The sequence below is a fragment of the Lissotriton helveticus genome, chromosome 7 (assembly GCF_964261635.1).
Source record: "Lissotriton helveticus chromosome 7, aLisHel1.1, whole genome shotgun sequence".
Lineage (NCBI taxonomy): Eukaryota > Metazoa > Chordata > Amphibia > Caudata > Salamandridae > Lissotriton > Lissotriton helveticus.
In genome coordinates this window covers 572,000,031-572,014,726 of record NC_136068.1, presented here as the reverse complement: position 1 = coordinate 572,014,726, position 14,696 = coordinate 572,000,031, and the positions used below count along the sequence as shown (strand labels likewise).

Sequence of the window (14,696 nt, the reverse complement as noted above, 5' to 3'; positions counted from 1 at the left end):
AGCTGCATTAAAAAGTTGTACTAACATTGGCCCCCAAATTTCAATATTAGCTTTAAATAGATCTGCCGGAATCCCATCAGGTCCGGCAGCCTTACCGCATTTAGTTGATCCCAGGGCTAAGAGCACTTCATCAATTGTCGTAACCAGGTTGTAACTCTGTTGTACATCCGGGCTAGAGTTAATACCCCCAACATGGATGTCTTCCTGTGCCTTATAAAGATTTGAAAAATGGTCTACCCATTTATCCTCATCTATTGCAATCTCGATTCGCGCCGTGTGGGTTTCATAGGGGAAAGGAGTATTAACTGCTTTCCAAAATGCAGCGGAATCTTTAGATTGCGAGGCCTCACAAAGGGAATCTAATGCCTCCTTATTTAATGCGGTTTTCCTTGCTTTCAGGGCCTGAGTATATGTATTCCTACACTCTCTTATTTCATTTTTATCCTTAGGGCATCTGTGTACTGCCTGTTTTAAATTTTTCAAAGCCCTTGTACATACAGTATTAAACCAGCTCTTAGGCCCCTTGCCTCTGCGTTTTGCCTCCACCCTTAGGCTACTTTTTATATTTGCAGCTATTGTTCCAAAGTGCTCAATAATTTGATCTTTAGTGGAATTATCACTTAGGCAAATCCTAAAACCATTTGAGCACACCTCCCAGAGTTTCTCAAAAAAGGTTGTGGGGATTACTTTACTCCATTTAAGTGTGTACCCATTTTGTCTCCCAAGGACAACATCAACCGCTGTCTCTGCTAGAGGCGCGGCCGTCGATGGGTCTGGGAACAAATCTACTACCTTAAGAGATTGTGGAAGGTGGTCACTTATGGGTAATTGGATATTCGTAACCCCCAGGAGTCTATGATTGAGGTTACTGGAAGTGATAATAAAATCAATAGTTGTCGATGAGCCTCTACCAACAAAAGTCGGAACAAAGGGTGTAGGTTCTGGGGCAGATTCATTGGCAAACCCCAAGTCAAACATGAATAATAATTCATTTAGTAAGTCCCCCATCAGGGTATGATCAAAGTGTGTCAAGTACATGTCTCTCTCAGTCATTAGGCCACATAGGCCCTGATTCCTTTTAGTACATAATGAACAATTAAAATCCCCCCCCATATGATTATCAGGTCCCTTTCATTTCTGTCTACCTCTAACTGAATTTCATCTTTAAGCTGCTTCATTACAACCAGAATATCATCTCTCGGGACATTGTTATAAAAATTAATAATTAGCACCACAGCTCCTTTATAATTCCGTAAGGTTATAATTTGGAAATAGCAAGAACTTAAATGGCAGTGAGCTTGTTTAATTTTAAGTTGATTTGAAACAAGCGTTGTCAACCCACCCTTAGCTCTTCCAAAATGACCTCCAACAGCTGGTGTAAAGAAGGTTCTATAGCCACTTACATGGATTGATTCCTGTATCCAGGTTTCTTGCAAAGCCACTATATTCTGACCATTTATTACTGACTCCCATGCCGGATTTGTGATTTTTTGCCTAAACCCTGCTATATTCCAAAACAACAGTGTGCATAGATCATTCTCTTTCTGGGTCAGGCCTTCACCTGCCTGTTCCCCACCCCTAATAATGATATCAACTGTGGGGGATTGCATCTGTTATTGGATATTACTGTTACATGGTAATAAGCTGTTAGTATTAGGGGTCTTTTGTAAAGTTGGCAAATCTTGGGGAATCCCGCTCAAAGTCTCAGTACTTTTAAGGGGAACTATATCCTTAATAAAGGGGTAAAAAACTAAAGGATAAAACTTATTCCCAGCCAAATTTTTTTGAGATGTCTGAGCTTGTTGTCAATCCACCCCGTCCAGCCCATTAAAAATCTGGAAACGATTTTGGATAGGTAAATTGTACATGGACAGGTGGAACTCTTTATTATACCATGGCCTCCCCTGCAGGAGGTTGGGCTCAGGATGTAGTGGATATTGGCTATTTATAGGGGGGTATTGATAATCTAATACCTGGTATCTGGGATAAAACTCCTCCGAGCTTTGCATATGAATATGGGGGTCCTGAGCATTTACATAAAGAGGATAACCCCTCAACGGTGGTGGCCCCATTAAACCGGGCATATCCCATGGTCCCACTTTTCTAAAACCCCGCTGTCGGTGTGATGTTTTCTTAAATAGCTGCCTATTCCAACCCTGTTTATTATTGTCTTTTGATGGTGCGTAGGGATAGAAATAGGATAAAAGATGTGTGGAGATGGCATCGCTGCTACTGGCATCGAACCAATCTCCAATGTGCCTCACGGCCCTATAATCCTTGAAATTGATGACTATTACATCACCCATTCTGTCCTTAGGTCTGACTCCCACCCAATGGGCACGCCTTACACTTACGATTTCTCCATTGATGGATGCAGGCAACGGTCTGTTGTCTCGGAGCCAGAATGTAACCTTGTTCCGTAAGGCAACGTGATCTTCCCATTTACCTGTAGGTAGCTCTGGAACCCCTGCCATTACAATGACAAAAGGGGCACAATCTGGGGGTAAGTCTATTGTATGGCTCGTTTTTTCTAAGGCAATAGTTGGTGGATTCTTATTTCTCGGGTTAGTTGTTAAAGGGTCTTTTCTGCCTCCCTGATTTTGGGATCCCCCAGGTTTTTGAGTTTGTTCTTTAGTTAGTGGGGCCGCCAGCTGAATAGCAGGCGGTTGCAATGTGGGAGTTGATGGCACAGTCGTTGGGCTACCCACTCTACCCTTTTCTTGGACTAATTTCCTTTTTTTAAACACGGGTGCTGATATCTTAATTACTGGAGTAATAGGAGCAGATGTTATAGGGGGCATTACAGCGTTAGATTTTGCAGGAGGGTTAGTCTTAACTGTGGGATTCGTCTTAGATTTTCCGGGCCTTTTATTAGTTCATGTAAAAGGAGGGAATTCTGTTCAACCTTTTTCTCTATGATGTCCAAATGTGTGGACATCAAGTCGGTCTTATCCAAAATCGGTTGCAACACACCCCTAATTAATTCTAAGATTTTGGCCAACATGGCCTCTTCACCTAATGGGATTTGACCAGTATGTGACTGTGGGGACTGAACTACCCCTTTCCTTATCTTCTGAGGTCGGTTACACAGTGGTTCACCCCCCCTTTTTTTACTTGTTCTTATAGTGGGCGGTGAAATGGAAGACCTAAAAGATGCCTCAGTGGGCATTTTTGGAGATCCTGATAACCTTCCATTATCATTCCCTGTAAATGAATCTGGTAGAGATAAGCTAGTTGGCGTACTGGACAAAAGAAGCTTACTCATTGTAGTAGGATCAAGGGGAAAATTATCAGTATTGTCTATAATCCCTGATTGTAAACAGTCAATAAGCATCACAGAATCTGTGGGTCGACTCTGTGAAATAGCATCCCCCACTCCTCCCAGGTTTGAGGATCTCAACTCAAGAAGTAGAGGTGCAGTTTCAGGCACACTCCCCCCTCCTTGTGTTATTTTATAACTTGCCTTACTTTGCTTCCCCCTCCGTCTCACTCGGGCTTTCTTAAATTTTCTAGGGGATTTTTTAGTTGCACGATCATTTATTCCTGTAGCTGATGATATAGCCAATACTGTGGGAACTGGAGCACAAAAATTTTCATCAGACTGGCCTGCATGGACCATAGCTGTTACAATGGTTACTTTGCCTGCAGGGACTGAGTGTTCCATAGCCACAGGGTTATCAGAAACAGTTACTAGGAGTTCTGGTACAGTAGTAATAATAGGTGAGTGTTCCAAACCCAGTGAAGCCCTCCTGTTACTGTTAATTTGCGCTACCTTCTTTATAAGGAAATTGTCCATAGTAACCACTTTAGTAGTCATAGTGGCTGATGGTTGAATGCTGGCTTAATACGAGAAGTATAAAAGACAAATAACAAGTTCTCACTCACATATTAAGAAGCTGCTCGAATGATGGATAGAGGGACGTAAAGGGTATGGCCCCGGCCCGGCTCCTCGGTCAACGGAGGGCCACAGAGGGCCCGCCCTTTGCCCGGGCTTAGCTCCGGGCGCGCCCGCGCGCGACTCGCGGGGGCGAGGGGGGTGTCAGCCTTTTACCAGCGCCTCCGGGCGCTTCCTGCACGTCACGGGCGCGCTGGTGCCCCAGGGGCTGCTGGGGATTGTGGTCCCGTCCGTCCGGTGCCTCCCGGGATAATTTCCGCCGTTTCCCTCACGGCTCTGCTCTGCCCGATGGCCAGATAGTCAAGGTAAGGTCTGTTCTGGTGTCCCCCCTGGTCTCGTGGGGGTCAGCCTTTTACCAGCGCCTCCGGGCGCTTCCTGCACGTCACGGGCGCGCTGGTGCCCCAGGGGCTGCTGGGGATTGTGGTCCCGTCCGTCCGGTGCCTCCCGGGATAATTTCCGCCGTTTCCCTCACGGCTCTGCTCTGCCCGATGGCCAGATAGTCAAGGTAAGGTCTGTTCTGCTGTCCCCCCTGGTCTCGTGGGGGTCAGCCTTTTACCAGCGCCTCCGGGCGCTTCCTGCACGTCACGGGCGCGCTGGTGCCCCAGGGGCTGCTGGGGATTGTGGTCCCGTCCGTCCGGTGCCTCCCGGGATAATTTCCGCCGTTTCCCTCACGGCTCTGCTCTGCCCGATGGCCAGATAGTCAAGGTAAGGTCTGTTCTGGTGTCCTGGCTACATGCTGATTTGCATATAGCCAGTGTCTAACCCAGGGTGGTGTGGAGTGCAAAAAAACGATGGATTTAGGCCCAGATCCTTGTACTGGGGTGAATGTATGACATTGTTCTACATTCTGTCCATCAACTGTGTTTTTTGCCATAAGGGAGGTAGACTTTCCAATTTTTTTTGGCTTTTAAGTGCGAATTCCACTGTGAAAACTTCATGGATTACGCTAATCCCCCGCCTTGTTTATTAAATTCAGGCTAGGGATATAGTTTCGCTTGCCTCTTTGACACGTTCATGGACTAAAAATTATAATGTAACAAATGTCTGCCCTATGGGTTGCCAGGCAGAAGAGAATGAAGAGCATTTGCTAATTTTTGTAGTGCTTATGTGAAACAGAGTGGTCAGTGGTTTGCCCCATTTGTCGCTCCCTTAGGATTAAGGATCGACATAATGCACGGAGAATATGCAAGTCAGACAACAAGAGCTGCATTATCATTTCGATCTCAAAATACCAGCAGTCAGTTTGGCACATACGATCAGGGAGAGGTGTTACATATTGATTTTGAGGTCTTTTTTTAAAGCACAGAGCACTTTAAACATCTGTAGTCGCATGAAGTTACCACAATGAAACAGCTGATTGTCAATTGATTTGAGCTATAACGTAGCACTTTACTTTAAGCTTATAGTGTAGTTCTGCTTTTTCGCTAGCTCAGAAAGCTTTTTTTACTGGATAGCATAGCGAACCATTTCTAGAGGTCTTTTTTCCATGGACCCTTTTTGAGGACTTTGCTGATCAGTCAAACTTGTTTTAGCCCAGTGTTTAACGCTTTTTTTCTTTTTATGTCTTATTCTAATTAACACTGCTGGATTGTCATGCTTCACTGACTCAGCAGTTATACCATTGGACTTTGTACTTTTATGAGCTGCAAATATTGTGATGTATCTATATGTTTTGATGTGTACTTTTATGGTTATCTGAACAGCAGTAAAGTTCTTGACGATGACCCAAAACTCACCTTCATGCATTGCCACCTCTCTCACAGCCAGTCCCTAAATCTCCGGGCTCTAGGCCTCCTATCTACTGCATTAAGCATCACCCATAATCCCGCTGGTATGTGAGCAGAAGCTTCCTCACAGTGACCAATATAATACAATGCCACTTCCTGCAATGTCACTTCCTGCGGATCGGGGAACGTCACTTGCAATGAAAGCCCCGCCTTAAAGTTGAGCCCACAGAGTGGAAACCCTATCTTCAATCCAGCACAACCACATGTGGACGCATTCCGCCCATGCACACCACCTTCCTTCGGGAAACATCCTTTACAACGCAACTTTTACCACGCAGTGCCTTTACGACGCAACTTTTACAACGCAAATCATTACAACGCATTGCGCTGGGGGGCGCTCTAGGATAGGGAATAGGTTTAATTTACTATCCAACACCTTCCCTACTATCCACGGGGACTGGAGTTGGAATAGTAAATTAAACTATTCACTATCCAGCGCCCCAAAGCACTATGCGTTGTAAAGGCATGCATTGTAAAAACCGCGTTGTAAAGGCATGCGTGGTAAAAGTATGCGTTGTAATGTCATACATCCCCTTCCTTCTGATCCCACATACTCTTTGCTATGTTGTAGGCGGTGAAACATTTTTATCGGACCAGGAAAGGCAAAAAGAAGGACCGTTCACTCCACTAGCTTCAGACACCAGGAAGTCCCTTTTCAGGGGTGAAGGTGAGTGGGGAGTGCTCTCCTCTGAAGTCCTTCCCTCCCACGCGTGCTTCCTCTCACACCTCAGCCTGGATGGTGGCTTGCCTCTGGAGGAATGGGCATTTCCCAGTCCTTACAACTGCTTTTCCCAGGCCCTCACTGAGGTCAAAGTGAGAGGAAGGAAGGAAGTGCCTGTTGTTCCAGAAACAGCACACATGGAGCCAGGGCCTGTGACACTACTGCTGGCAGGGAGCGGTCTCTGACTGACTCTCAAGAGGTGAGTGTCTCTCAGGAAGAGGGAACCCTCCAGCATTTGATCTATTTAGAGTTCTTGTAAAGTGCTACAAACCTTTTGTGGAGTAGCAACAGGGTGCTTGTGATCAGACATCCAATGGTTGGTGGTATGTCGAAGGCAAACAAGTAACAACAAAAAACAGAAATCATGTAAACCGATGACGTATGGTAAATAGGGCCGGAGAGGGCTTTTATTCCGCCGGGCATTTCCCCGGAGGGCTGGGGCCTTTTGAGGCTGGTTTTAAAGGCCTAACACCACCTGATGCCTGAGAGATACGATGAGAGATAGGATACAAGAGGGAAAGACAAAATCGGGGAACGAATGGATGGAAGAGGGATGGTTTCAAAATGTTTGTCTGTGCTACTTATGGTTCCAAATCCGGCTCAGAGCAGGAGATCAGAAGGAGGTCTCCCTTTCACGGTAGGGGGGGCTGCCTCTCAAGCCGTGGTCTTCAAGCTGTTTAATCCCCCCTCTAGTAAAGGAATAAAATTAACCTGGCCCATCTTAGATTTTTCACAATTATTCTATGAACGGGCAATGTTTAAATATGTCTCGACATATTTAAACATGAGACATATTTAAATATTGCAGTTAACTTCTGTTACCATTGTGACACAATCATAGGTACTTACTTATCTGAAACAGTGTCATATGTTGAAAACTATTTTTTGTTTCTTTTTAACGTCTTTCTCTTATTTTTTCAAGACATTTGGGCCAGATGTAGGAAGCCTAATACCGGTGGGTAAAGGCCGAAGTTACCGAATTTCGGCCGTTACCGACCGGTATTAGGCATTTGAGATGTAGGGGCCTAATTTAAGGATTCGGTAATTTACCAAATCGGTAATTTAAGGAATCGGTAAATTACCGAATTCTTAAATACCGATTCGGTAAAATTCGGTATTTTAGAATCGGTAAATGATATTTACCTACATCTGGCCCTTGGTGCCTAATGTACTTCTTTTGATGGCCTGACTCCTGCTTTGGCCCTCGGGGTAATGCAGACTCATGTGTCGGCTCTCCCCAAGCCTGTCCGGGTCCTCCACTAAAACTGGGTATGTCTATCGCCCTCGCGGACTGGGAACCACAACCGGCCCTGGCAAAGTGCTCCGCCGCCCCAACCCCCTCCCCACTCGGGGGGTTGGGGGTGCCGCCGAGCTCTGTGCGGGGCCGGTTTTTGGCCGATTTTGGTACGGCCCTGTAACAAAAACGGCCCCCAGGGGCCCAAAACCGGCCCCACCCGTGCGGCGCACCGGGGGATTGCCCGGTGCCTGCTATGGTCAGTCCGCTGTCTCTCTTCTGGTGGCGGTCTCTTTCGGGGTAGAAACGGTCTCTCTCTGGAGGTTATTACCTCTCAGGAGGGGCCCCGCCGCCGCTCCACTGAAGGGGCTGTCTTTGTCTTTCAGAAGGGGCGTCTCATCCTGCCTCCCGCCCTCGGTTCCTGGAATGTTTTATTGGAAACACATGGAAACGAGAAGCAGAAAATGTGCAGATTAGGCCAAAAACCACCAAACTACAGGAAACAGGCGGCGGGCAAGACAAGGCGTGGGGCCGAGCCAAGAACCCGAGCGGGAGAACAGGACAGGAAGGGAGAGAGTGACAGGGCAGAGAGAGGGAGCACGGGGGCCGGAAATAAACATGTGACGGGTGGAAAGGGGCGAACGCGTGGAGCTCTGGAGGGAAGGGGCATAACGGGAGGTAAGACTGTAGGTAGGGAGGGGGCTTGGTTCTAGAAACCCAGGAAGGGGGCCAGTGATGTGAGAGCCGCCGGGAAACGCGCTCACTGCATTAAATACATTAGTGGTCCACGTGTCACGTGCATGATCTATGGGCACGTGTATTGTCTGACAGGCGTAAGTGCGCCACATGCGACGGGTCTGTGTGTGACAGACGTGACCGAGCAGCCTCGGTGCTCACTGCCGATGCTCTGGTTGGGTCCCATGTCTTCTAATCTCTTTGGCAGAGAGAAGGGGGGGGCAGCCTGCGGGTGCGCCTCCTCCTGACCCCGCCCCCTTCCCCTCCAGCCCTGACTCATTTCCTCCTGGTGGATAATGAAAACTCCAAGGGAAGGCAGTTGTACAGCACTCAGCCACCCCCCTCCTCCACCCCCCAAACACTAAAGCGAGCTCAGTCATCACATGAAACCCCACGAACAGCCCCCACCCACCCAACATGCATGCAATCCCCACCCCTCTATGACACCCCATAAAGATACCCAACCCAAATCACACCAAAGCCCATCTCAGCAGTATCCACACTCGGGCACAAGCCGCCATCGTATTCGGCCCCCCTAGACAGACCAACCATGCGGACACGCCAAGCCACATCAACCCACCACAGCCAATGTCCTTTCCCCAACCATATCAAACCCAGATAACCCTATGAATGAACCAGAAGTGAATCAAGCATATATCCATACCAATGTCTATTGGTATACTCGACCACATTACCGCTGTCATGGGCATCAGCAAGCAGGCCATCATCAGCACACCCAAAATCTTATCCAGCCATCATTCCAGCATTGAACCCCACAACAATAGCCATCCTCAGTAGCTGCTTCCAAGCCTTATAACTTTAGAATCTGGAACAATGGATGCAACCTCCACTTCCTTAGACAACACTCGTCCGCGTGGCCTACGTGGCCTATGGCGTAACCATCTCCAGCTGCGATAAGTCAGCCAAACTCTCAAAAGTCTATGAGATGCCCATATTCTACCGCATGCAATCTACAACCTCAAAAACCATACCCAAGCCTAATATCCATAACCAGCGGTGAACAGCGTTTACAACGAAACTTTTACAACGCAAACTATTACAACGCATAGCGCTTGGGGCGCTCTAGGATAGGGAATAGGTTAATTTACTATCCAATAACCTTCCCTAGTGTCCACGGGGACTGGAGTTGGAATAGTATATTAAACTATTCACTATCCAGCGCCCAAAAGCATTATGCGTTGTAATGGTATGCGTTGTAAAAAATGCGATGTAAAGGTAGGCGTTGTAAAAGTATGCGTTGTAACGTCATACATCCATAACCAGCCCCCAACCATATCAACCCCCACCAATATTATGTCCATAACTTAAGGAGAGTACTCAGCCCTCACAACATTATCTAAACCCCAAAACTGCATCCAGCTCCCCATAGCCGTATACTCACTCTAATTATATGCAACCCTACCCCGTTCCACAACCAACCTTTATCACAATGTGAAACCACAAACCCATACCTATAGCCAGCTTCCCAAAATCGTATCCTCCACCACCATTGTGCCACATCCAGCCCTTCGTGTCATATTGAACCCTACAACATACCCCAGTGCCTTATAACCATCTCCGACTGACTTACAACCGTATTCAACTGCCTCATGACGTATCCAATAGCACAACAATATCCTCGGCTTGCATAACCATATCGGGCCCCAAACCATATCTAAAGCACATAGCCCAGACTATATTCAAGCCCCAAATTAGAAATAATCCTGTAGCCCACCCATATCCATACCCATTGCCCAATAGCATAGCTCACCGAAACAGCCTCGGCCACCCCATAGCCAGCCCCACAACCCTACCAGATACAATAACTATAGCTAATCCCTATTTACAAGTGAACACACCACAGGTAACAAAAGTGCACCCCTCCTCCGAGTCCTAACCACCCCCACCCACCCCATGGGGATACTCAATCCGCACCAGCATTTCCATTCCCCGTCACCAGTCCAACGCCATAAATGGGAAGGGAAACCCCATAATCATAGCCATCTCCGCGCCTTAGCAAACCCCACAGACCTTCCCGCCCCTAAACAGCGTCAGCCTTGCACAGCGACGCCCGCTCCTGGATTACACCCCAGCCCTCTGTGCCCGTTATCCACAGCTCTGCCCCTCACTACTCTCCATACCCCGCCCTCCATCTGCGCTCCCTCACCGCCACCTCCGTCCACCGGGTCCCTAAACCCGGAGTCCGCTCTCCCTCTGCCGCCAACCGGCACATGTCCCCTTTTCCTCAGCCTCCCCCTCTCTCGTGTCCCTCTCCCTACGTTTTGCTGTGTGCCACGGCCATTCTTCGCCGCTCCTGAACTCTGTCCTGGCACCCTCTGTCCTGGGACCCTCTCTCCTGTCCGCACTCCATACACTCTCTCCCTGCCCGTCTAGCTTGTGCTGCCCCTGCTCTCTGCTCCCCTCTGCTGGCGTCTCTCCCTCTGACTCCACACTCTCTTCCACACTCTCTTCTCTCCTCTGACTCCACACTCTCTTCTCTCCTCTGACTCCACACTCTCTTCTCTCCTCTGACTCCACACTCTCTTCTCTCCTCTGACTCCACACTCTCTTCTCTCCTCTGACTCCACACTCTCTTCTCTCCTCTGACTCCACACTCTCTTCTCTCCTCTGACTCCACACTCTCTTCTCTCCTCTGACTCCACACTCTCTTCTCTCCTCTGACTCCACACTCTCTTCTCTCCTCTGACTCCACACTCTCTTCTCCCCTCTGACTCCACACTCTCTTCTCCCCTCTGACTCCACACTCTCTTCTCTCCTCTGACTCCACACTCTCTTCTCTTCTCCTCTCTGACTCCACACTCTCTTCTCTCCTCTGACTCCACACTCTCTTCTCTCCTCTGACTCCACACTCTCTTCTCCCCTCTGACTCCACACTCTCTTCTCTCCTCTGACTCCACACTCTCTTCTCTCCTCTGACTCCACACTCTCTTCTCTCCTCTGACTCCACACTCTCTTCTCTCCTCTGACTCCACACTCTCTTCTCTCCTCTGACTCCACACTCTCTTCTCTCCTCTGACTCCACACTCTCTTCTCCCCTCTGACTCCACACTCTCTTCTCTCCTCTGACTCCACACTCTCTTCTCTTCTCCTCTCTGACTCCACACTCTCTTCTCTCCTCTGACTCCACACTCTCTTCTCTCCTCTGACTCCACACTCTCTTCTCCCCTCTGACTCCACACTCTCTTCTCTCCTCTGACTCCACACTCTCTTCTCTCCTCTGACTCCACACTCTCTTCTCTCCTCTGACTCCACACTCTCTTCTCTCCTCTGACTCCACACTCTCTTCTCTCCTCTGACTCCACACTCTCTTCTCTTCTCCTCTCTGACTCCACACTCTCTTCTCTCCTCTGACTCCACACTCTCTTCTCTCCTCTGACTCCACACTCTCTTCTCTCCTCTGACTCCACACTCTCTTCTCTCCTCTGACTCCACACTCTCTTCTCCCCTCTGACTCCACACTCTCTTCTCTCCTCTGACTCCACACTCTCTTCTCTCCTCTGACTCCACGCTCTCTTCTCTCCTCTGACTCCACACTCTCTTCTCTCCTCTGACTCCACACTCTCTTCTCTCCTCTGACTCCACACTCTCTTCTCTCCTCTGACTCCACACTCTCTTCTCCCCTCTGACTCCACACTCTCTTCTCTCCTCTGACTCCACACTCTCTTCTCTCCTCTGACTCCACGCTCTCTTCTCTCGCCTGTGCTGCCCCTGCTCTCTGCTCCCCTCTGCTGGCGTCTCTCTCTCCCTGGCTCTCCTCCGCGGTCTCACCTCCCTCCTCCCCAGGCGCGCTCAGTCTCGACTCGCCCTCCCGCTCCCTCTCTTACCCAGATCCTCCATCCTGCTCCAGATGTGCCTCTCCCGCAGCTGGCGTCTCTTCTCCCAAGTCCTCTCCCTCGGCCCTGGGTGTGTCCTCCACCCCGGGGGTCTGTGTCTCCGGCGCTGTCGGTCCCTCCCCCGGTTGCTGGGGTGTCTGTCCGCTGACCCTGGATGGATGCCGAGGTCCCCCCGCCCGGGGCTCCCGTCGGGCGTCTCTGCAGCTGGCGGGGTGCGCTCCCCGGCCCCTGGCAGTCTGTCCCTCCGAGTGGGTGTGCCTCGGCCCCTGCGCCCCTCTCTGCTCCAGCCCTGCTCTCTGACGTCTCACATTCTTCAGCCTCGGTCACCATTTAAGGGAAGAGCCCTCGACGCGCGGAGCGTGAGGGATGGGGCGAAGGGGCCCGGCGCCCACCCCGAGCATAAACAGAGGGCCGGCACCGAGCCCCACCCAGAGGAAACACGGACGCCCGTGCGCACGGGAGCGCAGACATCCCGCCAGAGGGACCACCGGGGGGAAGCACAGACATCCCACCGGAGGGACCAGGGACATCCCACCGGGGGGAAGCACAGACATCCCACCGGAGGGACCAGGGACATCCCATCAGAGGGAACACAGACATCCCGCCAGAGGGACCACCGGGGGAAGCACAGACATCCCACCGGAGGGACCAGGGACATCCCACCGGGGGAAGCACAGACATCCCACCGGAGGGACCAGGGACATCCCATCAGAGGGAACACAGACATCCCGCCATAGGGACCACCGGGGAAAGCACAGACATCCCACTGGAGGGACCAGGGACATCCCATCAGAGGGAACACAGACATCCCGCCAGAGGGACCACCGGGGGAAGCACAGACATCCCAATGGAGGGACCACAGACATCCTATCAGAGGGAACACAGACATCCCGCCAGAGGGACCACCGGGGGAAGCACAGACATCCCACTGGAGGGACCAGGGACATCCCATCAGAGGAAACACAGACATCCCGCCAGAGGGACCACCGGGGGAAGCACAGACATCCCACCGGAGGGACCAGGGACATCCCATCAGAGGGAACACAGACATCCCGCCATAGGGACCACCGGGGAAAGCACAGACATCCCACTGGAGGGACCAGGGACATCCTATCAGAGGGAACCCAGACATCCCGCCAGAGGGACCACCGGGGGAAGCACATACATCTCACCGGAGGGACCAGGGACATCCCATCAGAGGGAACACAGACATCCCGCCAGAGGGACCACCGGGGGAAGCACAGACATCCCACCGGGGGACCAGGGACATCCCATCAGAGGGAACACAGACATCCCGCCAGAGGGACCACCCGGGGAAGCACAGACATCCCACTGGAGGGACCAGGGACATCCCATCAGAGGGAACATAGACACCCGCGAGAGGGACCACCGGGGGAAGCGCAGACATCTCACTGGAGGGACCAGGGACATCCCATCAGAGGGAACATAGACACCCGCGAGAGGGACCACCGGGGGAAGCACAGACATCTCACTGGAGGGACCAGGGACATCCCATCAGAGGAAACATAGACACCCGCGAGAGGGACCACCGGGGGAAGCACAGACATCTCACTGGAGGGACCAGGGACATCCCATCAGAGGGAACATAGACACCCGCGAGAGGGACCACCGGGAGAAGCACATCTCACTGGAGGGACCAGGGACATCCCATCAGAGGAAACATAGACACCCGCGAGAGGGACCAGGGATATCCCACGAGAGCGATCACAGACATCATGTCAGAGGTATGACAGCCATCTCACCGGAGGGACCAGGGACATCCCATCAGAGGGACCACAGACATCCCATCAGAGGGAACACATACACCCGCGAGAGGGACCAGGGACATCCCATCAGAGGGAACAGACATCCCAACCCAGGAAGCACAGACATCCCACCGGAGGGACCGGGGACATCCTGCGAGAACCCGAGTGATCTTAGACAGCCCGTGAGAGGGACCACAGACATTCTGTCTGAGGTAAAACAGACATCCGTCCCAGGAAACATGGACATCCCAGGAGAGGAACATCAAGGGAAGCACAGGCATCTCACTGGAGGGACCACAGACATCCCGTCCAAGTTAAAACAGACATCCCACCGGTGGGACCATTGTCGTCCCATCAGAGGAAGCACAGACATCTCACCGGAGCGACCACGGGCATCCCGTGAGAAGGACCACTGACATCCCGTCAGAGGAAATAAAGACACCCCCTGAGAGGAAACGCAGACACCCAGGCACAAGGAACAAAAGGCATCCCGAGAGAGGTACCACAGACATCCAATGAAGGAAACACAGACATCTCACTGGTGTGACCACAGACATCCCACGTGAGGGACCATATACATCCCATCGGAGCAAAAACAGACACCCCGTCGGAGGCACCAGAGACGTGTCATCAAAGGGACTACAGACACCCATCAGAGGAACCACGGACGCCTCAGTGAAGAAATTCAGTCAACACTCTTGCGG

At 50.8% G+C, this 14,696-nt stretch overlaps 1 protein-coding gene across 1 annotated transcript in view; it reads right to left on the bottom strand.

The window, feature by feature from the left end:
* TGFB1I1 (transforming growth factor beta 1 induced transcript 1) overlaps nt 1-12,510 on the bottom strand; it is a 179,241-nt gene extending 166,731 nt beyond the window's left edge. Inside the window, exon 1 of the mRNA XM_078652690.1 lies at nt 12,218-12,510. Coding sequence (XP_078508816.1) covers nt 12,218-12,230 — 13 coding nt within the window. The 5' untranslated portion in view covers nt 12,231-12,510. The remainder of the gene's footprint in view (nt 1-12,217) is intronic.
* Nucleotides 12,511-14,696: the final 2,186 nt, after the last annotated feature.